General features: G+C 53.7%; 2 protein-coding genes across 2 annotated transcripts in view; both read right to left on the minus strand.

The window, feature by feature from the left end:
• The window catches only part of HIC2 (HIC ZBTB transcriptional repressor 2), a 28,599-nt gene extending 21,851 nt beyond the window's left edge, over nt 1-6,748 (minus strand). Inside the window, exon 1 of the mRNA XM_043558206.1 lies at nt 6,683-6,748. The gene's annotated coding sequence lies outside the window, so the exon portion shown is untranslated. The remainder of the gene's footprint in view (nt 1-6,682) is intronic.
• A 12,955-nt stretch (nt 6,749-19,703) lies between these two features.
• Nucleotides 19,704-25,510, minus strand: LOC122470508 (RIMS-binding protein 3A-like). The gene has a single exon (XM_043558208.1). It carries the CDS (start codon nt 25,315-25,317, stop codon nt 20,233-20,235), a length of 5,085 nt encoding a protein of 1,694 aa, XP_043414143.1. The 5' UTR covers nt 25,318-25,510; the 3' UTR covers nt 19,704-20,232.
• Nucleotides 25,511-26,559: the final 1,049 nt, after the last annotated feature.

Below are 26,559 nucleotides of genomic sequence, written 5' to 3' on the forward strand. Positions count from 1 at the left end.
ACTGCTCAGAGGAAGCCCACAAATATACGTGTTCAAGGCTGCCACACATGTGTGATTGTGTTTACCTTACCCTTAGAAATTCTCTACCCACCTCCTAGCTATGTGACTTGAAAATAATTGCCTAACCTCTCTAAGTCACTTATACAGTGAAGATTGATAAAATGATTGGCACTGCACAGGTTATGTTCCAAGGATTAAACTCCGAACGCCTCCCACAAGGGCTAGCATGGGGTAAGAGCCTAAAAGTGAGCACCCAACCATCTTCTGCCACACTTTCCTAGCATCTGTCAGGAATTCTCCCAGTTTTCAGGCAAAGCTAAAAGTAGCACCTGTCAGACAGAAACCATCAGCCACCTTCTACTAGAGAGAAGGGCAGGGAAGTCCTGCGGCATGGTAGGAGGAAGAGGCAAAAAGAGCTGAGGCAGGAACCCAGACCCCAGGACCACTCACTCTCAAGACACAACCAGAGTCCACCTACCATGATGTGTACAGGTGGAAAAGAACAGAGAGGGAGGACATGTTGCCTGTGCTCCCAACACCACCTGCTTCTTCCTCAACTACCAGCCACGACTTCTTGATCCCCTCTCCTTCACAGCCACAGCCCAGGCTGGTCTTCCTTCCCTAAAAAACAGCACTTCCTACCCAAGACAACAACCAGAACCACACCAGACTCAAGACACTTGCTCACCTCATTCTGTAAGCTGCCCAGAGCAGGCAGGGTTGTCTTATGTTCCATCTGCCCGCAGATATGCACTAAGCGCCAGGACAGTTCATTGTTCTATTCCAGCAAAGGGAGCTGGGCCAGGCCAGCCAGGTCTTACCTGAAGCTCTGCCTCTCACAGCCACCCCCCACACTGTTTCCTGGCCCCTTATACACCTTACCCAGATAACAACCCAGAAAAGCAACCTCAGGGATCAATCTCTCTCCCCCAGGGACCTTGAGGTCAGAGAGAAAAACAGGGGCTCAGGTTCCAGGAATCCCCAGCTATGGCCACAGTGGACTCATGAGGGAGCCACAAGGATTCCCAAATGTCACTATGTCAGGCCCTGCCAGGGCACACAGAGGCCAACCAGGGCCCAAGAACGCCACCACAAAACCAGAACAGGTAAACTCTGAAAGCCAAGCAGGACCAAGAGTTCTGGAGTCAAGGGCAACAAGCAGCTCCCCAGGGACCTCTGAAGAGCTGTCCCCTTAGTGCACACCAGCCTGTGGTCCCTCCCACTGCCACCAAGTAAGAAAAACCATGAAAAGAGCGAGCCCCAGGGGTATCTGGGTGGCTCAGTTGGTTAAGCATCTGACTTCCACTCAGGTCTCACAGTTTGTGAGCTCAAACCCCATGTCTGGCTCTGTGCTGACAGCTCAGAGCCTGGGCCCTGCTTCAAATTCTGTGTGTGTGTGTCTCTCTCTCTGCCCCTCCCCTGCTCGTGCTCTGTCTCTCTCAAAAATTAAAAAAAAAAAAAAGAGTGAGCCCCTTCTGTGTCTGGTGCTTCTCCAAGACCCTAGTAACTAACAGAATCAACCTAACTAGTTTTGCAAATAAATTCAATCCCACTGGGCCATTAGAGTAAAGCACTTCATGACCACCCCAGGTCATAATGCACTGGTCGATTTGGACTCACCACTTGCTTGATTCTATTACCAACAAAGATTCTTTAAAGCAGTGGTTCTCGATCTTGGCTGCACACTGAATTCATTTCCAAGTCTTAGGAAACATGGACGTTAGAAATAGTCTAGGCTGGGCTGGCCTCTACCAGCTCCCAGATGATCCTGAGGTCCAGAGCTGAGAACCAGGGCACCGGCAGGCAGGCCTCTTCCAGGAAGCAAGGGTAGCAGCACACACTCATCACAAGGAAAGTTCCATGATGTCCATAGAGGGTCAGGCCACTGAGGCTCCGGGTCCCACTTTCCTAGCCATCAACCCTACTGTCGCTTCTCATTCATTTCAGGTACGAGAATTCACCAAGATCTGATAAACTTCCAAAGCAGCACAGGTGAGGGAACTGCAAAGGCCATGGGGCAGTTTTTCTCCTTGAAGGACCTATAACCAGGCTGATGAAGAGGCCAAGGGAGCTCAGACTCCAGTGTGTGATGGGAGCAGCACCTCTACTCCGTGGGGGTGGGGGAGTTACTGTTCTCAAAGCACTGGAGTGGCCCCTCCCCACACTCACCTGAGAGAACCCACCCACCCACAGGTGTTGCTGGGAAAGAAGCCTGAGGCCGCAGCAGCAGCAGCCTGGAACGCATGGGACAAGTCTGCACAGCGGCCACACCCGTGCCTGAGCCAACAGCCCTTCCATCTCCACAAGAGGCCAACTCCCCACCTGGAAGCGCCCCCCCAGCCAAGTCCAAACACCACCTTTCCTTAGTGGCCCTTAGAATTGCCATGGAATGGATGGAGAGAGCTGGAAGTACAGCACTGGAAGACTGGGCCACCTGCCTTTCCATACCGCACTCTCCCTCCTCATTCATACCCCATGTGCTCACAGGGGTGGCTTACCCTCAAACAGGAAACAGACACCTACTATGCACTATGTATCTCAGAGGCAGCAACAGATGGCTGCCCTGTCCCCTCTCACCCACAGAAAGACCTGCTCTAACTTTAAGGCCACACTCGCCCTCCTCTGCACCCACATGGGACACTACCATGAAAAACATGAAAACCGAGCAGTCTGAAGGAGGGGCTCTGAACCCCTTCCCAAATGTCCCAGGCAGGATCTTAGAGTCACTCACTGCACTCAGTCCAGCCACACCCTCCCTCAGCAGAGGCACCCCAGCCGGGGCCCTTCCCTCCTAGACTGTGGTGGGCCTGGAGTCACCTCCCGGCTTTCCCTTCCTTATCAAGCTCACTAGGGGCCCACACACAACCCCAACCCCCACGGCTTCTCTGGCTTTGCCACTCCTGACTGCAGCTCTAAGACCTCCCCCAGCCCAGGTCCCTATCCCTCAGGGCAAGGCCCCTCCCAGCAGGAAGCACAGGCTGGCCGTGCCAGGCAGAGTCAAACTGGCCTGGCTTGTTTGGAAGCCCCTAAACCGGAGCCAGGATCCTCTTGGGGAGGGGGCTGTCTGCTGGCCTCTCCCGGCTTGGAGCTCAGACCTCTCCAGACTCCACACTACATGGGCCACAAAGCCCTGGAGTTAAAGGCATTTACCCTCCAGCCCTAGCCTGACCAGTTGCTTGCTTGCAGCCCCAGCAAATTATGTAACCTCCCAGTTGAGTCTCATTTACCAGTCCGTGTAAGAGGAGACTAAGTGGTGGTGTGCTGACCTGGAAGGATTTGGAGAAAACTTAAGTGTGCCCCTATCTCCCGTCCCGAGGTTGACCACTTGTTGGCAAGGCTGTGAGTGCCAGAGGGCAGAGACCAGCATGATCCAGTCTAGCCACAGGAGTTGGGTGCTGCACCCTTGTGTCGTTCTCAGAAAATCTTGTCAAATAAATAAAAAGCTTGTGAAAGAGCCTCCCAGGTGCCTTGCCCGCAGTGGGTGCTCCGGTGCTAGCTTCTCTAACACACAGCATCTGCAGGTTCACGTTCTTGCCTCGTTGCTCTCCAGTCTCCCCTGCCACACTCCACACTGCCACGGTCTTCCTGTGAACTCCCCATTAAAACTCTTCTACGACCAACTTCAACTCAGCATGGCATTCATGGATATCCTCCACCCCAGAGCTGGGCCCTTCCTCCGTGCCTGGAAGCTACAGCCACCATCCCCGCGGTGCCCTCTACACTCCATACAGCACAGTGCCAGACCTTATCGCCCCATCTTAACAATCATTTGTTTGTCAGTCTTCCCCAGGCTGAGTGAGCTCTGGAGGGCAGCGATATGTATATGTAAACTCAAGTTCTGCTCCCATTTTAGACAGAGGGACACCAAAGCTCAGAGAGTCAATCACTGTCCAAGGTCACATGGAGAGTAAACGGCAGAGCCTGCATCACGATCCAGACTTTCTAACTAAGCCCAGTTACCTCTCACTGCGCTCTGAGTCCCTCCTCAGCCAGGCTCCAAGAGCCAGGAGGACAAGAACCTGATTTGTTGTTTCTTCTCAATGGTGAAAGCTGCTCCCAGGTGGCAGATACAAGAGCCCCCACCCTCTTAGTGATCAGGTCCTGGGGGCAGTGGCTCTCAGCCCCAGTGGGCAAAGCGAACAACCTTTTGGGTGGGGCTGACAGCTTGAGGCCAACAGGCCAGCAAAAGGGCAACACCACAGGTCCCCTGGGTAAACTGAACTTTATTCCTTCCTCACTCCTCCGACTCTCCAGAACTGCCCAGCCAGCCCTTCTCTGGGGGGCTAGCTGCTGATTAAAAGGCACTGCCCCCACCCCCAGATCTGACCCTGACAGACAATAAGGACACCGGGAAGGCAGCAGGCCTGTCAGCTCAATAATGCAAAACCCTGTTGCTCCAAGTCCACGACAGCTGACTTCAAGTGGATCGGAGGCTGTGCTTATTAACAAAATGAGAAATCTGATCTATGGAAAGAAAACACTACGTGAGGATTAATCCAGGACTGCAGCTTGTGGAGAAGGCTGGGCTGCCGGCCAAGACCAGGGAATGAAGACAGGATCGTGCCTACCTGTCCCCAGAGCAGGTACTGCGCAGCAGGACAGGACGTATCGCCTCTGCCCCACCTGCGCCTCTTCTTCTCCTTCCAGCAATTGAAGCAATCATTTCAGTTTTGCTTTAATTACAGACCTGGCTCCCTCGGGCTGCTTCTTCCTCTAAGCAGAGCCAGCAACCAGAGGGAGATTTTTCTTTTCAGGAATTGCTTGTAAAAGCTGAGTGACTAATCTACAAGTCCTAACAACTGGCAGGAAAACACTGCAGGGAAAATTCTGGGCACACACCAGCACTCTGAGTCAAACGGCCAGAGAAGCTGGGCAAGAGGCACTCAGCAACTCCCCAAAACTGGTCCGCAGAAAGCCAGAAGCCAAAGGAAGGCAGACCAACCTGGGAGTTCCAACCCTTGAAGCAGGCAGTCAGGTGGGGAGCCCCTCCCAGCCTTCTGAGTCTACTGCCTGCCCATGGGACCCAGAGATTTTCATAACCCCAACTGTACAGGACCAAAGGTTCCCTGGAATGCAGGGTGACCTACTCCTGGGCCAAAAGACTCAGTTCAACCCCCAAGTATCAGCTTCCCATCCCCCCCCCCCCCCTTGGTGCTAAGAGCCCGCTAAACCAGCAATCTCACCACACAGCTTTGTCTCTAGAGGCCAGCCTGAGGCCGGCCCATCTGCTTTTTTTCAGACCACTCCAGCAACCCTGTTCTAAGTGTACAGTCTCTCCTTGAGCCAGGGCTACAGACCAGCCACATGGCCTGTGCTACTGAAAATGTCTGCAGAAAGGGCCAAGGAGTCCAGGGTTGGCAGATGGGAATGGAGGGGAAGAAGTAAAGCCAGGAGCCAGGAAGCAATAAATGCTACAGCTCCAGAAAGGTCCTGGGTTTGAGTGACCTAGCTCCATCCCTCCAGCCAAAGTCCCTCGAGAACAGGCCCAAGTTCAGCCTAGAAGCTCTGGAGGCACCTCCACTACCTGCCAGCTCTCCTTCCCCCCACCCACCCCCCCAGGACAAGAGGCACAGCAATCCCCACATCAGTCAACAATCCACCGCCACAGGATTCCTATGGGCAAAGCTCTGCCCCTCCCCCCCACCACATATGTCAGAGGGGTGGCCTCCCCGGGTTACACCCCTCCTTGCTGTTGGGGCGGTGGGTGGGGGGCGCGGGAACCTAGCTTTCCAGATGTGCTTGGCAACTCCTACTAGAAAAAGACACTGGGGGTGGAGGGGATAGAAGGCATGGATAAATAACTTCAAAAACGTTCCAACCCATCTGGATCAGCACTGGGCTCCCTTCTCCAGGCAGTCCCACGCTGTTCTGGGTGGGGCCGCTGGGCGCATTATCTGACCTCGTTCCCTGCTCTCCAGAAGTCACTGCCCCCCAGGGAGAGGCATCCTTGCCTCCCCCCCTACCCCCACCCCCAACCAACTAGGTCTACGTGAATATGAACCATCTTAGTAGATAAACAGAGTGACAAGCTGGGGCCCTTCAGCCCCCTTCCTCTGCCAGCCGGTCCCCTCCCCCTGCCAGCCGACCCCCCTCCCCCAAGCCCATCTCTCTTCCTGCCAAGTGGCTGCCTACAGGAGAGGTCTGGGGGCAGGGCAGCGAGCCCACCAGCCGCAGGGCCTGGTCCTCTGGGAGCGGCTCCTCCAAGGCCAACCCTGGCCCTGCCCAGGCCGGTCTTCCCGCAGGGAGGGGGCAAGAAAAGGGGACCGCAGGCAGAGGAGCGCCGCAGTTCTGGAAATAGCAAAATCCCCTTATGAGGGGCGGCCGCAGGCGCTGGGCCGTTTGCATAATGGAAGCCCGCCCGCCTGTCAGGCAGCGCAGCTCTCCCGACGCTGTTCGGATTAGATTGCTAATGAAAAGGCACAAAGAGCCGGCGCCCGCTCGCCCGCCGACCCCCGCTCCGCAGACCCGCGCCCGGCCTGGCGCGGCCCCGGGGCTTTGTGCCCGGGGTCCCCCGCCGCTCGCGCCCTGCCGGGCACCGGGACCACAAAGCCCCGGCGGGCTGGGTCCAGCCAGCGGTCCCGCGTGCGCCCCCGCCCAGACCCGGCGGGCGCGCGCCCGCCCACGCCCCTCTCCCCGGGGGCGCGCCCGCCCGCGCCCCCCGTTGCCCCTGACCGCCTCTCACCTCGTGTGCGTCGGCGGCGGCGCTCCGCCCGCCGGCCGGCCGGCCCTGCCCGCGGCCCCTTGTCCTCGGCGCCCGGCTTGCGCCGCCTGCGCCCGCCCCGTCCGCCCGCCGCCGGCCCGGCTCGGCTCCCCGCCCAGCGCGCCCCGAGCGCCGCTCACAGCCGCCCGCCCGGCGCCATCTTGGAAGCTTGTGACGTCGGCGCCGCCCGCTCACCCCTGACCCACATCTGAATGGGCGAGCGGCGGGGCGGGGCCGGGGGCGGTTTGGGGCGGGGTCTCGTTGTGGGCGGGGCAAGAGGGGCGGGGCGGAGCCGGCGAGAGGTCCGAACACTGGGCAGGGCGGGGCGGTGGGCCTGCTGGACGGCGCCGTGGGGGGAGGGGCGCGCAGGAGGCACCCAGGACCCAGACGGTGGGCGCCCCGCCTGACCCAGACCCCAGGTGCAGGGGTAGGGCCGCGACCTCACCCCGAAACAACCGGACCGCCCAACCCCCTGGGATGGGGACTCTGGACCCCCACATGCCCACGCCCAGCCCACACACGCAGAGTTGACGCCCTTTGAGCCTGACCCTGACCCCTTTGAAGCCCCCCCAAACCCTAGCAACCTGCGCCCCACCTCTAGGACACTTTTGCACCCTGGCTCCGTGCTCCCCGCAGGGACCTCGCCGTCAGAGGCGCAGCCCCCGGGGACTGCAGGTGGCGTGATCTGGGCTCCCAAGGAGGCCTAAGTTATTTGTGTCCTGTAGGGAAAGGGACTCCACCCCCACCCCTGACCCCCGCGACCCCTCGGGTCCCCGCTCTCGCAGCCCCCCGGGCTGGCCCTACCTGCTCAGAGGACGCGGAGGTCTCGAGCATTCGGTGTTCAGCCAGCCCCTTCCGGTGACCACAAACCCTCACTGGCCCCTGGGGTCAAGCGACGCGCCTAAGCTGGCCCGCCTGGACCCAAGCTCGTGGCCCGATGGCCTGCTGAGGGACTGGAGCTGGCCCGAGCGTGGCCGCTTCTCTAGGGAGTTACTTAATGGACCTCTCTCTACTTTGAACACCAAACAAAAGAACACACCACTGTCAACGTCTGAGAGAGGAACCCAGACTTGCCATGCAGAGAAGTTGTGCCCTAGCACTAGCCAAGACCCCCTCTTGAAGGCTGGTTATGCGACCATTCTTTCCAGATTAATGCATAAATTTAAAGTATATTAAATGTAAATGTATATTTAATGTAATGTGTAAAATTAATGTAATCCTAACAGGACTTGACAAAATTCTAAGTTCACCTGAAAGAATAAATAACCAAAACCAGCTCTCATTTCCCACAAATGAAGGTGGACTTGCTTTAATAATACTTAAATTATAAAGCTACCACAGTCAATTCAGTGTGGTATAAACCAAGAAAGAAAGGGGACAAAAAGCCTAGAAACAGATCCTAGAAATGGTAAGAACATAACAAATGAAAAGAGAAATACCAAACATCGGTAAGGAAGAAAAGGCACATTCTGTGATCGAAGAAACTACTGAAAAAATGTCAATACTCTACTAACCAAAGACATGCAAGTTAACACTACAATATACTGGGGCACCTGGGTGGCTCAGTCAGTTAAGCGTCCAACTTTGGCTCAGTCATGAACTCACGGACCAGAACCATGAGTTCGAGCCCCTGTCGGGCTCTGTGCTAACAGCTTGGATCCTGGAGCCTGCTTCGGATTCTGTCTCCTCCTCTCTCTGACCCTCCTCCATTCATGTTCTGTCTCTCTCTGTCTCAAAAATAAATAAACATTAAAAAAAAATAATAAACTACAACATACTGAGGGTTTGGTTTTATTTTCAGGAATCAGTTTCAAATTATAATCTTCAAACAGGCAGGGGTCTGGTGAGTAATCACTCTCATATATTGTTGGAAGTACATAAATTGCTTCAAAATTTCTGAATGTGAATTTGGTAGTATGAGCCAAGTATAAAAATCTTTTCAAATGATCAATACCCCCTTGGAGCAGTAGTAATCCATCTTCTGGGACTCTGTTTTAAAGAAATTAACCACATTTGCAGACCATATGCTTGATGATCTTTCTAACCAGATCATAAGCTTGGAACCCCAATGCCAAGAACACACCTGAGACTTAATAGGCACTCAGTAGTCACTTGTTCTATTTGCATTTGAAAATTAATGTACAATCAATTTTTTTCAAGTGTCATTTATAATAATGAAAAAAATCATACACAAAGTAAATGTCTGACAACAGGGGATTGGTCAAATATCCCACAAGAGAAAATGTAAGGGAGCCACTATAAATGGTGTTTACAAAGATGTTTTATGATCTGGAAATGTGCAAATGATATTAAGAATAAAAAGTGCACAAATATATATAGGTACATGCAAAATATTGAAGAAAACACACCAAAATATTTACAGAGGTTCTCTCTAGGGGTTGGGATTTTTTTTTTCATTCACATGTATATTTTAGTGTTTTATTACAAAAGGAACATTTCTAATAGGAATAATTCCAGCTACATTTTTTTTAAAGTTTCTCATTCTCCTTCCCCCTCACTCCCATATGTTTTCTGAAGTAACATTAGCAGTTTGACATGTACATCTGACATCAACAGGTATCTGTTCACATGTTACACAACAATCTTACTTTTTTAAAACTACAAAATAATATACCATATAAATGGCAAGTCACTTTAGAACTTACAGGACATCTGTTCTTTGTCCCTAAGAAGCTATCACAGACATCTTTCTAGTTCATATCACACAATTCACTTTTTAATAGCTAACATATTCCAGAGTATGAGGGTTCCATAAACACTTCCCTTAATCATAGCTTTTCAGATTACTTACAGTTTAGTGTTTATATATATATATATATATATATATATATATATATATTAAGATTTTTTTTTTGAGACAGTGTGTGTGCAAACCAGAGAGAGGGACAGAGGGAGGGAGGAAAGGAGGGAGGGAGGGGGAGAGAGAGAGAGAGAGGAATAAAAGCAGGCTCCACACTCACACAGAGCCCAAAGCACAGGGCTTGATCCCACCACCCTGGGACCATGACCTGAGCCAAAACCAAGAGTCAGAGGATCCACTGAGCCACAGGCACCCCTAAAGATTTTTATTTTTAACTAATTTCCACATGTAATGTGGGGCTCAGACTTATGACCCGAGACAAAGAGTCTCATGCTCTTCCAACTGAGCCGGCCAGGGACCCCAGTTTGGTGCTTTTAAAAAACAATTTTTAAAGTCATTGAATATATATTTTTACATCCTTCTGCCTTCACTTGTGCAGAATAGTTTACTAGAAATAGACTCTATGGGCTAACTGATACGTGAACATTTTCAATTTGGATAGGTCCTACCTGGTATACTTCCCAAATGGTGTAGCAATTCATATCAAGCCTGTTAAGGTTTTGTTATTCCTGCTTCTTTAACTTTCCTGAACATTCCAAGTTTTCCATATTTAGTACATAGTCCCTTTAAAATCAGAAAGACGAGAGTGCCTGGCTCAGTCAGTGGAGCATGGGACTCCTGATCTTGGGGTTATGAATTCAAGCCCGTGTTGGGTATAGAGATTACTTTAAAATATTTAAAATAAATAAATAAACTCAGAAGGAAAAAAGAAAAATCCAAGGAGGGAAGAAAGGATTTCTAAATCATATTGTACTAGACTCCTACCATCTCTGTTCTGAGGTTTGCATGGTCTCCCCACATCCAGTGTTCACCCTCAAGCCCATTTCCTGCCAAGCACTTAATAAAATCCAAGCATGCTTCTAGTGCAATAGTACGTAAGCACTTAAACTTTAAAATTTGGGGGAATGTTTTCGATATAGTAAATGAAAATGGCAGGTTTCAAGATTTTGTTCTCACTGAAAGCAACCCCGTAAAACTCTATTTGGGTGGCAGGTAGTATGGAAATATAAAAACCACACAGTAATGAGGATAGGAGAACCATTGAGAACTGGATTTATTTTGCACTCCAGCTCCCTCTGTGTGTCTAGTATGGGACCTAACCTCTCTGATCATCTTTCCTCATCAGTCATTTGAGAATAATAATGGCACCTGCCCATGGGGCTCTTGTGAAGACTGATTAAGATGAAACTGTCAGATAGAGTACAGAATCAGGCTCTGGCAAGCTCTGGCAAGCCCTGGATAAAGTAGCTCTATGATTGCTATGTCATGTAGTATGGATCAAGTAAGGACAGTAGAGCTGATGTGTCACTTTTACCATCGTCTTTTCTCAATTAAAAAACAAACAAAAGGAAAACAAATGATACAAAATATCCCCAAAGGGTAAATCACAGTGCCTTAACATGATAGCCAAGTTTAACAAATATAAAAAAACAAAGGATGCTGGGGAGCTTGGGTGGCTCAGTTGGTTAAACATCCAGACTCCTGATTTCAGCTCAGGTCATGATCTCATGGTCACAAGATCTAGCCCTGAGTCAGGTTCTGCGCTGGGTGTGGAGACTGCTTAAGATTCTGTCTCTCTCTCTCTCCCTCTGCCCCCCTCCCTGGCATGCTTTCTAACATTAAATAAAATAAAATAAAATAAAATAAAATAAAATAAAATAAAATAAAATAAAAATGAAACGAAATAAAATGAAATACAGGATGCCTAGAGGTGCCTGGGTGACTCAGTCGTTAAGCTTCCAACTCTTAGTTTCAGCTCAGGTCATGACCTCTCACGGCTTTTTGGGCTCAAGCTCCATATCTGGCTCATACAGAGCTGGCAATACAGAGCCTGCTTGGGATTCTCTCTCTTGTCCTCTCTCTTTGCCCCTCCCCCATTTGCACTGTCTCTGTTTCTCTCAAGATAAATAAACTTAAAACAAAAAATTTTAAAAATACAAGATGCCTAGTTAAATTTGAATTTCAGATAAACAACCTATAGTATTTTAATGTAAGTATACCCCAGGTAAAATCACATCTCACTGCCCCCATCCCAAGAGCAAACCACATTGACAAACTCTCCGCTCCTATACACACCATGATTTTTCCTCTCACCTCTGGCCATTAGCACCCAGGGCTCCTCCTGCCTGTGTCACCCTTCCTCCTTCTCCCCACCTCTGCCTGGCCAACTCCTCCCCAGCTCAGACATCAACTCCTTCAGGAAGTTTCCTCTGCCCCTAGCCTGCTCACCCTGATGCTGCTGATGGGCAGTTTCCATGACAGCAGGAAGACTTTGTCTTGTTCATTCTTGTAGACCCATTACCCAGCTCATGCCTGCCACCAAATAGTCAGGCTCCACTAAAAGTCAAATGAATGCATGAATGAATTTCCTTCCAACTCCCACCTCATTCCCTCCGACCACCATGCACCCCATCTACTGCTTCCCGAGCCATGTAGCGTTCATTTATTCCTTACCATAAAGGATGTAATGTGAGTGGTACACACAGGAGATAGAATGGCACTGCAGAGACCTGGTATTCAGGTTACTCAACTGGGAAGCAGAATATCCCTTGCAAGAACATCAGCCTCACCAATTCCTGGTTGCTGTGATTGGCTCCCAACACTGAGTCCTTACTCTACATGTGAGCAAAGCACTGTACACACATGGGCTTGCTGTTTCTCATCACCACCTATGAAAAGGATGCTGTTATGATCCCATTTTATAGATTGGAAAACTGAGGCTCAAAGAGGTTAAGGTCACCTGTTCAAGGTCACACAGCTAAGCTCAAACCCAAGCCCCTCTGACAGGTAAGAGCTTGGTGCAGCCTCTTAGAACAGTACCCCATCTGAAGAAAAGTCCCCCCACATATTCCCTAGAGTGAAGGCCATGCCTTGCTGGGGAGAGGCTTCCTCACTACCCACCTCCCCTCATTTTGCCATCCACAGCCCCAGGCAGAGCCAGACACCCTGAGCCCAAGAGAGGCCACACACTCCATTGTCCTTCAATTGACAGTTGCTGATACCGTGGATGATGAGGTGGGCACCATGTTAGCAAACAGCCCAGTGGTGGTCCCTGGCCCTGGAAGACCATGGTCAAGGCAGGAGATGAGAGAATATTATTCAGAGGAGGGTTGGATCCGGGCAAAGAGATGTGCAGACTGCTTTGCAAGGTCATAACGGAGAAACTGACTGCCCTGGTTTGTAGGGCCAAGGAAGAGGTTTTGCCTATGCTGTGCCCTCTACCTGGCAAGCTATGTTTCAGCATCTGCTGCAATGCTGCTCCTAGTACAACTTCATCTGATTGCTCTAAAACAGTTGCCCTTCATTGTCTGTCCCCACTCCCTATCTGCTTCTCAGGTCTTGCACCACCTGTGAAGACCTTACTGATGTAGGTGCTTCTTTGCTCACATCTCTCGCTCTCCCTACAATGGGAACTCTGCTCAAGCCACGATCATCTGCTCTCGACCGCTGCAGAAAGTAGCTAGGATGGCAGCAGGCACCTACACAGTCAATACATACAATTTGGTGCACTCTTTGTCAGCCCAGGCCAGCAGCAGGAGGCTTGAACATGCTTGCACTGGAAGCGTGTAGACAAGTCCACTCCACCTGCAACCCAGGGAAGGCTAAAGGGAAAGCAACACAGCCCTGGAACCCAGCTGAAGACAGTGACACTGTCACCAGACAGACTGGCCAATGAAAGTGAAAAGTTTACTATTGGCCAAGACATTCTCCTAAGTGGAAGAAGCAAGATGTAGAATAATATGTAAAATGTAATCACATTGATGGTTTTTAGAAATTCTGTATGTTTCCGTTTCTATCCATGCTCATAAATCCCTAAAGAAAGTTTGGGTGGGAACCTCAGGGGAAGAGGGGAAATGGGGGGGGGGAGGATGGAGTCTTCACATGTAACTCCACATTTAATCTCCTATATTGTTGAAATTATTATATCACCTCTATGTATTACTTTTTTTAAGGAATTAATTTATTTATTTTGAGAGGGAAGGGGCAGAGAGAGAGAGAGAGAGAGAGAGAGAGAATCCTAAGCAGCTTCCATGGTCAGCAGAGAGCCTGACGTGGGTCTCACGTCAGATCATGACCTGAGCCGAAATCAACAGTCAGACGCTTAACTGACTCCCCCCTCTACGTATTACTTTTGTTTTTTTGGGAAAAAACCATTATGAAATAAAGAAGAAAGAAAGATTTCAGCGAGGCTTACCATTCTTGGAAAACTGCCTGTCTTCTACTTGGTTACCATTCTTGGAAAACTGCCTGTCTTCTACTTGGTTGCAAGCCCACCCAGGCCCTGAGCCTCCCCCTTTCAATTAACCTCCCACTAAACCCTTTGGTTTCTTGGTTGCCTCTACCATTAGACTGGCAGTGTCTGTTCTGGGGTCTTTCTGCAGGATGCCGAGACCCCTGTGCCTGAATAGCTGCTGGCTCCACTGAATGGATGGATGAAGGAGGAGGCCCAGTCCTGGCTCCGTGAAGAGCAAGGTAGAGACAAAGGTTGGTGGGTCTGTGCTTCTGGGGTAAGCTCAAGGAGAGGAGGTTGGACCTGGATCCAAATCCTGGCTGCAATGGTGACCAGCCAGCTGCCCTAGTACTGACCTCTATTGGCCTTAGTTTACCCACCTGTAAATGGGGCTGATAGCTGTATCTGCCTCATTGGCTTGTATGGGACAGGCAGAAGCCCACCAGAGCCTTAGCAGATGGGGAGACGGGGGTAAAGTGGGCAAAGTACCTTAGGGCAAAAGGTGAGGCCAAGGTGAGGCAATGCTCATTTCCCTTGTGAGGTTCCTCTCCAGAAGCTGAATGGGGCAGGAGTTAAGAGGGCAGTCTCCTCTGGAATCTTAGCAGGGAACAGAGTTGTGGAGCACTGAGAAGTACCCCGGGGGCCTCTGCTCATGTAGCCATAGAGGTAGGAGTGGACCAAGGCTGCATAGTGGGGAGGGCTTGGAATTTCCAAATTCCAACTTTGCAGTTTTCTTTAAAACTTTTTTGAATGTTTATTTATTTTTGAGAGAGGGAGACAGAGTTTGAATGGGGGAGGGGCAGAAAGTAAGGGAGACACAGAACTTGAAGTGGACTCCAGACTCTGAGCTGTCAGCACAGAGCCCCACTTGGGGCTCGAACTGACAAACCGTGAGATCGTGACCTGGGCTGAATTGGATGCTTAACTAACTGAGCCACTCAGGTGTCCCCCAACTTTGCAGTTTTCTTTCGGGAAGGCTTCCCTCATCACCAGGGTTCATGTGGTAGTGGGGGAGGGGGCCAACTCCACCATGGCCAGTACACGGAAGCCCCTGGGCTGAGACAGTAGCCTCTGGTCACAGTCACGAGGGAGGCTGGGCCCAGTGACTCTTATCTTGCCTGACCTTGTGCAGGCTGACCACTCCCTCCTTCTAGAAAATGTGGCCTCCTGCCCTTTCCGAGGCCTCTTTCTCCTTAAATCCCCATGGTTCTGGGGTGGGGCCTCAGTGCCCAATTCTACTTGGCCTGCCCCCCTGGGTTGCTTTGCTGGCCCCAGCTCACAGCCACCTTCCCGATGCCTTCCCCTGGAGACCCTTGGGCATTTCTGACCCAGCAGGTTTGTGCCTGCCCCACTGTCCCCTCCCTCCCTGAAGCGAAGCTCTGCAGAGCACCCTGTTGCCCAAGCCTTAACTACTGGCCACTCCCCAGCATCTCCTGCCCTCCCCCCAACCAACTTTACCAATTTGAATTCCTGGCTATCCCTCCCTCTGCTCTCCTCCCTAGACCCAGGGCCTGCCCCCAGGCTGGGGGAGGAATCCTCCAGATAAGGGCAAGGGGCAAAGGGACACACCTGGGTTCAGACCCTGACTCTTCTACCAACTGAATGACCTTGATGAATGACCTCCCCTCTCTGAGCCTGAGTTTCTCCATCTGTAAAAGGGAGAAATAATTACACCATCTGGATAGGGTTGCTTGTGAGCAGGACGTGAGCTAAGGCACATGGTGAGGGCTCATAAAGGTCAGTTCTCATTTGGAAGCAACCAACGATAGCTCCAGGCCAATACTTTCTTGGGACTGTCTCAGTTACAGCCAGTTGGTGCCCCTGTCCTAAATTAGGAACGTGCCAGCCCACAAACCCCAATGCCAGGTATTGAGGGTGAAATGTGGAGTTAGACCCAGTATGATGGGAGAGGCAATTGGAATGAACGAGTAATTTACTTATTTACAGGGATTATGCCTGGGGGCTGTTCATGCTCAAGGGAGGGGCAGCTAAACCCTGTGAGGGTGGGGCCAGATGGAGAAGCTGCCCAGAGACTAGATGGAGGGCACTTTTGAAGGACATCTTGGAGTAAGCTGGCTGAAGGGGCAGAGCAGCCCAGCTGGAAGGCCAGTTTTAGAAAAGAGGAAAGTGAAGTTGAGAATCACAAAAACTGCCTGAGGTTGCCCTACCTGAAGTAGGTGATTCAGAATTCGATTCGGATTCAGCCCCCACCTCACTCTCAGGATGAGCAAAAGGGGCCAAGCCCCCAAGAGGGCACCCTCTAGCCAAAACACTCTGCTCAAGGGGTGTGGCCAGTGGGGTCTCCCAGGCTGAGGTCAATGTCCTAGAGTTTCAAGCAGGCAAGTACTAGCCTGCCAGGTGGTCAGTTACCAGAAGATTTGAAGAGAGTTCACCTGGGGGTTCAGGTACACAGGCCTATAGCCAGGTATCAGATGCCAGGGCTTTTGAGACAGGGGGAACCTGCAAATACTGGATATTGCAGCCCAAAGTAGACCCATTGCAGACCCACCCACCTCCTGGGACAGGGACAGCTGGGGTTGAGCTCAGAGGCTGACTGCACCTGTGGGGCCAGATGAGGTGTCAATAGTGCCACCATGGCCCCAGGAGCCCTTCATGCCCTGCTTCCTGGAGGCAGCTCCACCTGGTTTCACAAGACCTTAGGTGGAACCTCTGATCTCCCACATACCCCCACCCATCGGACTTCCCCTGGGGTGAGATAGGCAGAAGGGGGTGTGACCAAAAGGTGGAATGAGCTTAAAATGGGCCTCAGAAGTATCTTGAGGTTTTTTTTTTTTTTTAATTGAGTCCTGATACTTTGAAAATTCACAGTGACAAAGGGCTAGAGGGAGCAGGTCACCAATAGGTAAAGGAGGAGGGACGGACTAGTTCCAGGGGGCTCAGGCAGGACAGGGGTCCCTATGGCAGATGGGCCTTGGGAAAGGCTAACAGGAGTCCTTTGGGCGTCCTCATGCTGTTTTTGTGGCAGTTGCTATTCTCTTGCCACTGGGTCTCTCTTTTCACATGTGAAATGGGATAACCCATAACCATGTTGTGGGGAGTGGGAGCAAGAAACAAGGTCCCTGATGAGAAATAACTGAAAGCCTTTCCTCCATGGGGGGAGGGCTGGTGAGGTGCTGAGACTTGCCCTGACCAGAGGCCCCTGGGCAGAAGTGGACAGCACCAGGACAGGCTTGGTGACCCTTGCTCCAGAACTTTTCAGGCTCCCTGGATGCTGCCACTTTGCCCACTCCTTAGGCTCCTCTGCCCTCTGGCCAGCTGGGCTTTCCATCCTCCATCCCCTCCTGAGCAGGCCTGGGCAGGTTTTGGGCCTCCAGGTGGTCTGGTCAGTTGGGGAGGGGCCCCAGGGCAGGCCACAACCAGGCACCTGCTCCTTCCTAGCCTACCCACCTCGTTAGACCCACGTGGCCTTCCTGTGCCTCTGTTCCAAGTCTTCAGGTTCTCAGGGCCCTTGCAGGAAGCAAGTTGGACCCAGCCCCATCTGCCCCTGCGACCTGTGTCCTTACCAGCTTTCTTGGTCTTCCTTTGGGTCCTGACCCTGGGCTGAGAGCTCTGTACACATGATCTGCTCAAGACAACCACTTGCCCTCACTCCCAGCCCTGCCAAAGATGAAGAAACTGGGGCACCTGGGTGGCTCAGTCAGTCAAGCGTCTGACTCTTGGTTTCGGCTCAGGTCGTGATCTTGAGGTTTGTGAGTTTGAGCCCTGCATCGGGCTCTGTGCTGACAGTGAGGAGTCTGCTTAGGATTCTCTCTCTCCCTCTCTCTCTGCCTCTCCCCTGCTGTGCTCTTTCTCAAAATAAACAAACATTAAAAAAATATATATTTAATTTAAAAAATAGCCTTCAAAAAAAGATGAAGAAACTGAGGCTCAGACAAGCCTTCCAGCTGTCTGCTGGCAGGCCAGGGTTTGGACCTAGCTGGCTGGGTTTCTGAGCCCGGCTGTTCCACCACTCCCTGGCCCTTTCCCCTCCAGGCCACCAGGGCTTGAACTTCTTTATTCACTCACTAAAACTTCCTGTGGCTTCAAGGGAACTAGGATTTGTAGGAACAGGACTGTGAAAAGAGTTCTGAAGAGTAAGGCTTTCCTATGGCCAGGTGTCAGACCTGCCAAGCCTGACACTGGGGTGCCCAGAAGGACAACCATTGGCGGTAGGGAGGAGGGGCTCCTCTGGGTGTATTGGGGAGAGGGGAGGGAGAGAACAGGGATAGGTGGGGCCTGAATCCCAGGCCTTCCGGTTCAAAGAGACATTTCTGCTTACCCTGACACCAGGGCACAGGGCCTGAGAAGGCAGGTGTGGGCCCAGGCAGGTCTGCCCAGGTGTACAGTCCCTGGGGAACAACCCTTGGTTCACCCAGGCTGCCCCCTGGTGGCGGAAGCAGGAAGTTCCCAGGGACTTTGAAGCCCTTCCAGGAGAGGGGGCCTTCACCAGAGGATAGGTACCTGTCCCAGTCTCTTTCTCCTGCTCCCTGAGTTTCCCCCAAATATTCAATCACTCATTATTCTCATGCTTCCGGGCCTTTGATTCTGCTGTCCCTGCTGACCGTTCGAGCTGGGGAGGGGCAGAGAGAGAGGGGGAGAGAATCCCAAGCAGGTTCCACACTGCCAGTGCAGAGCTGGATGTGGGACTCCATCTCACGAACCATGAGATCATGACCTGAGTGGAAATCTAGAATTGGAAGCCTAACCAACTGAGCTACCCAGGTGCCTCCAAATAAAGAAACTTTTAAAAAATTAATAAAAATAAAAAATGGTCGAGATGGTAAATTTTGTTATGTATATTTTATCACAATTAAAAACAAATTGTGAATCGGTCTTGGTTGCCTCCACAGGCTAGCTGCAGGGCGTTCTGAGCATGCCTTCTCACTGTAAAATGGGTGGATATAAACATGAGAAGGGATGATTTACCTCCCCTGTGGATGGGGAACAAGGAACAGTTTCCTTCCCAGCCTGAGACCTGGAGCGGAGCCTTCCGCTCATGAGTGGTGTGTGTGCACACCACAGCTGCCACATTCCTGTGTTTTCTGAGGATAAGGCAGCTGTGTGTCAGGTTGAGACAACCCCTGGGCCCGCTCTTTCCTAATTCCTGCCTTCAGCCCCTGGGACAGATGGTGGAACCCTCTGGACCTAATTTGCCAACTCCCCAAGGAAACTGCTAGTGGCTCCAATCCTTCGCATGCCCAGGAATGCTTCTGGTCATTTCCTCCTGCACCCAGTGCCCTTCCTTTGACATCATTGCTGTACTCAGGGAAACAAAAGAGTATCAAACAGAAGCAGAGAAGGATGGGAGCATCTGGCTGGCTCAGTAGGAAGAACATGCAACTCTTGATCTCGGGGTTGTGAGTTCCAGCCCAATATTGGGTATAGAGATTACTTAAATAAAACTTTATAAAAAAGGCAGAGAAGGATGAAGACCACCCTTCATTCTCGCTCTCCTAGAGGGAGAGCCAGGAAGACTGTGGGAGGAAACAGCTTTTCAGCTGTGTCACCTGACAAGAGGGGGCCCCCTGAGCCTCAGAGTCTCTTCTACAAGATGGGGTAAATATAGAAACACCCTCCCAGAGAGAAGCCCTGGGGAAAGGGGGCAATTACTAACACCATGCAGAGTGGGATCCCCAATCGGGAGACACTGATCCCACTCTCCACAAAGGCTGGCACCCAGGGACACAGGCCACATGCAGGGAAGCCTGTGGGAAATGTCAACCTCGTTGAGCCATTGGGGCCCTGCTTCTCAGCCCTGGCTCTTGGCTTGACCCCTGTATAGTCCTGCCAGAAGACCGTAAGCTAAGCCCCCTCCAAAGAACAAGGAGGTGCCCTCCCCAGCTGGGAACACATGTCTGCAGCCATTGCAGGACCCCTGGACAGAAGAGAGAGGGGAAGAGAGGTATATTTGTGTTTCCCTTGGTTGTGCTTTTACTTCTGAAGTATTATTTTTCTTTTTTCTATGAACATTTTAATGAGGGGTTGAACATAAGATAGAAAAATAACATTCTGGTCACTTTTTTTTTTTTTTTAAGAGGCAGGCTTTTCTTGAGACTTTCATACAACGCAATGGATGAGGACACTTCTAAAGAAACTCCTAGAGACAATGCATACTGAGCACAGAAAAAGGCCCTTCTCCAAATACCTGTCATAGTCACTGATAACTCCAAAACAGTCTGTCAGACTCTTGTGGGCTGCTTGTTCTGTTTTCTTTTGGGAACAGCTCAGTTCAGACTGAAGCCCTGCTCCTCTCAGAGGCCAGGGGACTCCTGGGGACTGGTGTCAATTTCTCACAGTGACATTCTGAGCAAGTGCTGCTCCCAGAGTCGAGGAGGGATGCTGGAGTTAGGGTCCCAGTTCTTGCTTCTCCTCTGGCGGGGTGTGGGTGGCCAGAGGCCACTACCCCGGCAGGAGCCTTGCTCACTTTCCATGGAGGGGAAGGTGATCCAGCAGGTGGGCTGGGACCAGGCCCCTGTGACCACCTGACTCCCCATAATAGAATCCCTTGTCATCCACAGGCCCATAGACCATGACCATATCCCCTGCCCTCAGTGACAGCTTGTCCTTCACCTGGCCCCCTGCTCGCCCATCCTTGGGGTCATAGTCCAAAGCTGTCATCATGGTTGTTGGAGTCCACAGTGGTGACCTCCAGGGGTTCCCTTGGGGCATAGGAAAGGAGCCTTGGAGGCTGGTGAGCCCCCCAAAGTCATCGAGGTGGGCCACAGAGGACAGGTGCCCTTGTGCTGGCAAATGCCACATCCCATCAGTCTGCTCTGTGCCTACCTTTACCTCGGCCACCAGATGCCCAGGTATGTTGCCCACTTGCCCATTGCATTCACCATGGTAGAAGCCACAAGGGTCCTGAGAGCCCCACACTCTTAGCAGCTGCCCTTTCTGGAAGCCTAGCTCCTCCTCTGCAACCTCGGGGTTGGCAGACATCACCAGGGGGTCATAATCAAAGAGGGCCACAAAGACCCTGGCCAAAGTGTCCACCTCTGTCCCCAGTGGTGAGGGGCCACCCCTGAACATCTTAATGACTTTGCTGGATGGAGCTGGACAATGTGCTGGGCTGGGCTCCAGGAGCTGGCACTCTCTCTTGCTCCCCAGAGCCTGACAGCTCCCGTTCTGGGTCCGAAACTCCTTTCTCTGCTCTCGCCTCTCTGGGCCCCACAGATTGACGTGCACTGCCTCCTCCTCCTGCAAAATGTTGTGGAAGTCAGACACATATGGTTGGCTGGTGTCCAGCTGGGGAGGGGCAAACACATCGGTATCTTGCTTTTGCCTAAGGACCTTTTCAAAAGCAGCCTTTTCCTGATATGGTTGCTTCTCAAGCCCAAACTCTGGGAACAGATGGACGACTCCCGAAGCATGGCTTTTTCTGGCGCCCAAGTGCCAGTAGCAGTTTTCTTCTCCCCTAGACTGTCCACTGAGCAGAGGTGGTCTGTGGTTTGGGGAACTCTTCTGAAAAAGCAAGTCCTTTCTGCAGACCTCCTGGGCCCCTATAGGCCCCTGGGGTTGGCTGCCAGACCCCACACTTGCACATTCTCCCTCTAAACTCAGGTTGCACATCGGGGACTGCCTCCTTGAGGGTTCTTCAGGGAATGCTTCTAGAAACTCGACCTGGGGCTCCCTGCAGCTTCCAGGAGTGTGGGGGCTGGCTTTAGCACTCAGGGGAGCCAGTGCCAGCCTCTGAGGATGGACAGGCACTGTGACTCTGCAGGTAGACAGGTCACCACAGGTGTAGCTAAAGGAAGAAGTCTCTGGCAATTGGTGACAGGTGAAACAGTCATGAGGGATCTGGGCTGGCACTGAATCCAGGGACTCACCACAAAGCGACATGGTTCTCACAGAGACATTCTGGCACATCAGGGGCAGGTGGAGCTGGGAAAATTCCAACAGGGTGCTCCCAGCAGTGGCATCAGCAACCTCTGCAACCTTGAACCCATCAGCATACACAGCGTAGCCAGTGACCTGGACTCCGTTGGATGACCCAGCAGAGTGGATGGTTACAGGGAGCCAGCTGACCACTAGGCTGCCTGGTGAAGCATGGCGCTCCACCAGCACATCCAGAGGAGGGTGAGGAGGTCCTGCCAGCGGTGTGTCAAAGGTGATGGTGGAGGACGTTGTTTCCCAGTGCACCTGCAGCAAGTCCCATGGCAGCTGCACCTCCACTCGTGCCCGGTACCGTGTGCTAGGATGCAGGCTATGGAAGGTGTAGCAGCACACACCTGCTGGGGTCAGGGCATGCTCCTGGTCATTGAGGTATACCATGTGGGGGTGGTTGCTGCTGCTGTAGACCCAGGTAATCTTGGCTGATGTGGCTGCAACACTCTGCAGGTGTAGTTGCATGGGAGCCACGCAAAAAGCCCCTGTGGCCCCCAGAAGGGGTCTAGAGAAGCCCTTCTCCTCCCCATACTGCAGCGAGCCCAGCCAGCTGTCTTCTTCTCTCTTGGCATCTGAGATCTCTATTGCCACTTCTGTCTTGGAGCCTGCCCTCACCATCTGGCATGTCCCCTTGTCCATAGCTCCCTGGGTTTTCCCAGGCAACAAGCTGTGACCAGTGTCTTCCTTCAAAAACTTGCTGTGTCTACCTAGGAGTCGAGTAGGGCTGAAGTCAGGGGACTTGGGGGACCGGCAGCCCAGGATGTCACTGTCTGGAATCTGCTCCACCAGGTTGGAGGGCACCAGCCCCCGCCGGCCATCCTCAAGCTCCCCTTCATAAAATCCATCTTCATCCATGTCCCCCAAAACATACACATAATCTCCAGCTGTGAGGGGCAGTTCACTCTCAGGATGTTCATTAGGCCCCTTAAAAGGATTGTAGCTATACCGAGCCAGGAAGATCTTGAGCTTAGGGGTCAGGGGGGCCTCTGAGCTCCTCGCTTCCAAGGTAGAGGACACACCGTCAGGCTCCAGATCCTGCACCTCGCTGGCTGTGTCCATATCCAGAGGAGGACAAGATGGCACCGTGGTCCATATAGACTCCAACTCAGAGGGAGAATTCGACTGGGAGCTAGTTTTCTTGGCTAGGGACCCGGAGTCCAGAGGTCTGCTGGCTGGGACTCTGTCTGGCACTTGAGGGTCACTGGCTGGCTCCCTGATAGCAATTGGACTTTCCAGCTGAGAAGCTTCCTGATTTCCCTGTTTGTCTGCACTGGGCTGTGAAGCTGCTTGCTCTTCAGGCGCCAGCTGGAACTTGGTCCTTCCACTATCTCTGACTTGAGCCTCCGGGACTTGGGGGGCCTCCCGGGATTCCTGGGGAAGGTAACCAGTCTGACACTGGAGCGCCAGCATCTCCTCCCTAGCAGCCTGGAGATCTCGCAGGGCCTTCTGCAGGTCGTGCTGCAGCTGTTGCTGCCTGTCCTGCCCGCGCGCAGCCTGCTGTACCAGCTGCTCCGCCAGCATGCCGGCGGCGTCGCGCTCCTGGCACGCGCAGCCCAGCTGCCCGCGCACATCGCTGTTTTCCGCCGCCACCTTCCGCGTCCAGTCGGCCTGAGCCTGCAACCGCGCGTTCTCCTGCGCCAGCCAGGCTTCCTCGCGTAGCGCCGCCCGCAGCTGCGCTTCACCCTCCTCGCCGCGGCGCCGTGCCGCGGCCGCCTGGGCGCCCAGCTCCAGCTCCAGTGCCTGCACCTGGCGCCGCGCCTCCTCGAAGGGTGCGCTCTCGCCGTCCGCCTCAGCTCGGGCGCAGCCGGTGGACTGCTGCATCGTCAACTGTCTCTGCAGGCGGACCACCTCCCGCTGGGACTCGTGCTGCAGCCGGTCCAACTCACTGATGTTGAGCCACTGGGCTTGGGCAGCACCCCCGCCAGGGTGCGGGACACTATTCATGCCTGAGGCGACGCGAGCTTGCAGCAAATGGCACTCCAGCCGCAGCTCTTCGATCTGCTTGTCCTTGGCCAGCAGCTCGCTTGCCTGCTCCGACAAGTCCCGCGCGCGCTGGCGGGCAAAGGCCTGGCACAGTTCCAGGCCAGCGCGGCTCTCGCCTGGCACAGGCGCGCTCACAGCCCGCAGGTTGGTTTCTTGCAGCTTTCGGGCCCGGTCCTCTAGGCGCCTCGCGAGGCTTGCAAGCTCCGCGTGCCTCACCTTGAGCCGCTTCACCTTCTCGTCGGACTTGTCCTGGAAACCTGCGCGCCACAGCTGCACGTTCTCCTCCCACAGTCCCGAGCAGCGGCGTGCCAGCACCTGCAACGCCTCTGACAGTTCCGAGTTCTGCTTCACCAGCTCCTGGTAGTCCAGATCCGGCGGCGAGGGAGTCAGGGCCTCGCAGGGCTGGCTCCCGGAGTCCTCTCCTAGAGAGTCACTAGGTCTCCTGTGCTTCGATGTCGGTGGCGGTGGTGGGGGTAGCGGGGGCGGAGGACTCGAGGAGCCTACGATGGGGGTGTCTGGCCAGGAGGCCGGCTTCTTGGATTCGGGGGCTTTGGGGCAACTGAGGGTGCTGTCGAGATAGCGGGAACGCGCTGGTGCCAAAGAATCGAGAGAGCAGGAGCGCGGCGTGTGGAGCAGGCTGTCTGGGGAGCTGGAACACCTGGCTGGCACCACGTCTAGGGAGCGGGAGCGCAGGCGGATGCCAGCGCTCAGGCTGTCAGTATTCAAGGATTCGAGTTTACAGACGGACTTTGGGGGCCCGGGGGAGTTGCCGGCGGTATGGAGGGGCGGCTCTTCCGAAGAATGCACGGCTTGGGGGTCGGGGGAGACGGGCAAAGCGGGATGCCAGCGGAAGTGCTGTAGGATGTACTTGAGGAAGAGCCGGCGCTCCACGTCGAGCGCCGCCTGCAGGTGTCGGATGCGCGAGGCCTGCTCGCCGTCGGTGTCCCAGCGAAGCTGTGCCAGCACTTCCTGCAGGCGACAGCGGCACTGAGCAGCAGCGACGTCGGGCGCCCCCGCGCGGCCACAGTAGCCACGGTTCACTAACTCCTCTGCCAGCTGGCGCTGCAGCTCCCGGGCCTGGCGCATGACGCCGTCGCGCTCGCGGTGCAGCAGCTGCCGCAGCTGCCGCATCTCGGCCTCCTTCCAGCGCAGCAGCTGCCTAATCTCGGCCTCACGCTCCCGCAGCATGTCCTCCTGCAGCTGCCGCAGCTCCCGGTCGTGCTGAGCCTCCCACTTGGAGCGCAGATGGTCAACCAGCTGCTGCCTCTCCCGCTCGGCCGCCTCCCGCAGCTGGCGCGCCTGGGACGCGAAGCGCTGCGTCGCCGCGCGTCCGCGCGCCCGCTCCGCCTCCAGCTCCGCCCGCAGCTTCTCCAGCTCCCGCCTTTGCTCCTCCAGCACCGCCGCCGATGGACCCGGACTACCCGGCTTCTTGGGTGTCGCGCGGCCGCTGCCCAAAGGGCTGGGCGAGTCCTTGGTCATGGTGGCCCCGGGCCTGGCCAGACGCCAGACCTCGCCTGGCCCAGGCCGCTGCTCTCCAACGGCCGCCGCCCCCGCTGCGGCCAACCGCCCCGCGTGCCCCTTCCGGCTTCCCATGGGGGTTTCCGCGCGCCCCTTCCGCCTCTGAGCGTGTTCCCCCATCCTCTGGCGCGGATGCACTAGCCTGATCTCCTTTCTGGGCTGCCTGTGAGGCGGCTGGCCTCCAGACACCCCTGCTCAACACAGCCCATGACCTTTCTGGGATGCCCAGGGGTCTCTGTGATCCCAGGCCTTTCCCTGTTCCTGGTGCCAGGTCCTTTGTGACCCTCCCCCCCCCCCCCCCCCCGCCCTGGGGGATACTCTCCCAGACACCGTACAATCTCTTTCAGGCCAACTGGCACTGTGGGAAGCCTGGGCTACTGCTCTGCTCTGGGCTCCATGTATGGGTCAAAATCAGGATGGGGTGTGGGTAGATCGCGCCTGGCTCTGTCATGGGTTCAGCTGGCCTGTTTGGGCTAAATGGCTGGGAAACACAAAAGAATGCCCCCAAACTTGAGGGTGAGCCCTGAACCCCTACTGGGGGATACATCTGGTGTCTGCACCCTCAAGGCACCTACTCTTCCAAGGACCCCTGGAAGTGCTGGACATTTGCATGCATTATCTATTTGAACTTCCTATGCCTAGTTTACAGATGAGAAGTCTTGAGCCCATAGTCTGGGCATGGTGCCAGCTGAGACAGGGGAGAAGGCCTCCTTGGAGATCCAAAGCCCTGGCCTATGTTTTCTTGGTTTATTTTTACGATCATCTTGCAAGGACACTCTGAGGGATAAGGACCTCTCCATGGTCACGCTGCCCAGAAGTAGCTAAGTAGGGAGTGAAACCTAGAAAATTCTGCCTCCAGAGTCCGTGGGTACTCTTACTCCATCTGCCCAACCTCAGGGTTATGGCTATGAAGACCACTCCCCACTCTTTCTCCCAGGGCAGGGTCTCACACTTTGCATATGCAAAAGGAGAGAGGGTCATTTAGAACCCAGAGTTGGGGGCCAGCCAGGGAGGAAGGTGAGAAAATGGGGATGCCATGGGGGCCCAGCCTACCTTTTATCTGGTCCAGGAGTGTCCAGGGCTTCCTACTTCTCCAAAAGGTAAAGTCACAGATCCTTATGGGCCCAGCTGGCTCTCCATCCCCCCTCCCTGGATGCAGCAAGGCCAGAGAATTTTTCATGGCTCTCCAAGGGGCAAAGTGGTCAGATGGTTAGGACTGGCACGCCTTTGGAGTCAAACAGTCCTGCAGCTTCTTGTGCCACTTTCATGTCCTCATCTGTAAAATGGGCTAATAAATGCAGCCCTTTTCTGTGTTGTGTGACCTCCCAGAGTTCCCTGACCTCCCTGAGCACCCATATCTAC

Source organism: Prionailurus bengalensis, chromosome D3, assembly GCF_016509475.1.
Source record: "Prionailurus bengalensis isolate Pbe53 chromosome D3, Fcat_Pben_1.1_paternal_pri, whole genome shotgun sequence".
NCBI lineage: Eukaryota > Metazoa > Chordata > Mammalia > Carnivora > Felidae > Prionailurus > Prionailurus bengalensis.

What these genes read in the sequence shown, in the direction of transcription:
- LOC122470508 (XM_043558208.1), bottom strand. Translation starts at nt 25,317, where the DNA reads ATGGGGGAACACGCTCAGAGGCGGAAGGGGCGCGCGGAAACCCCCATG.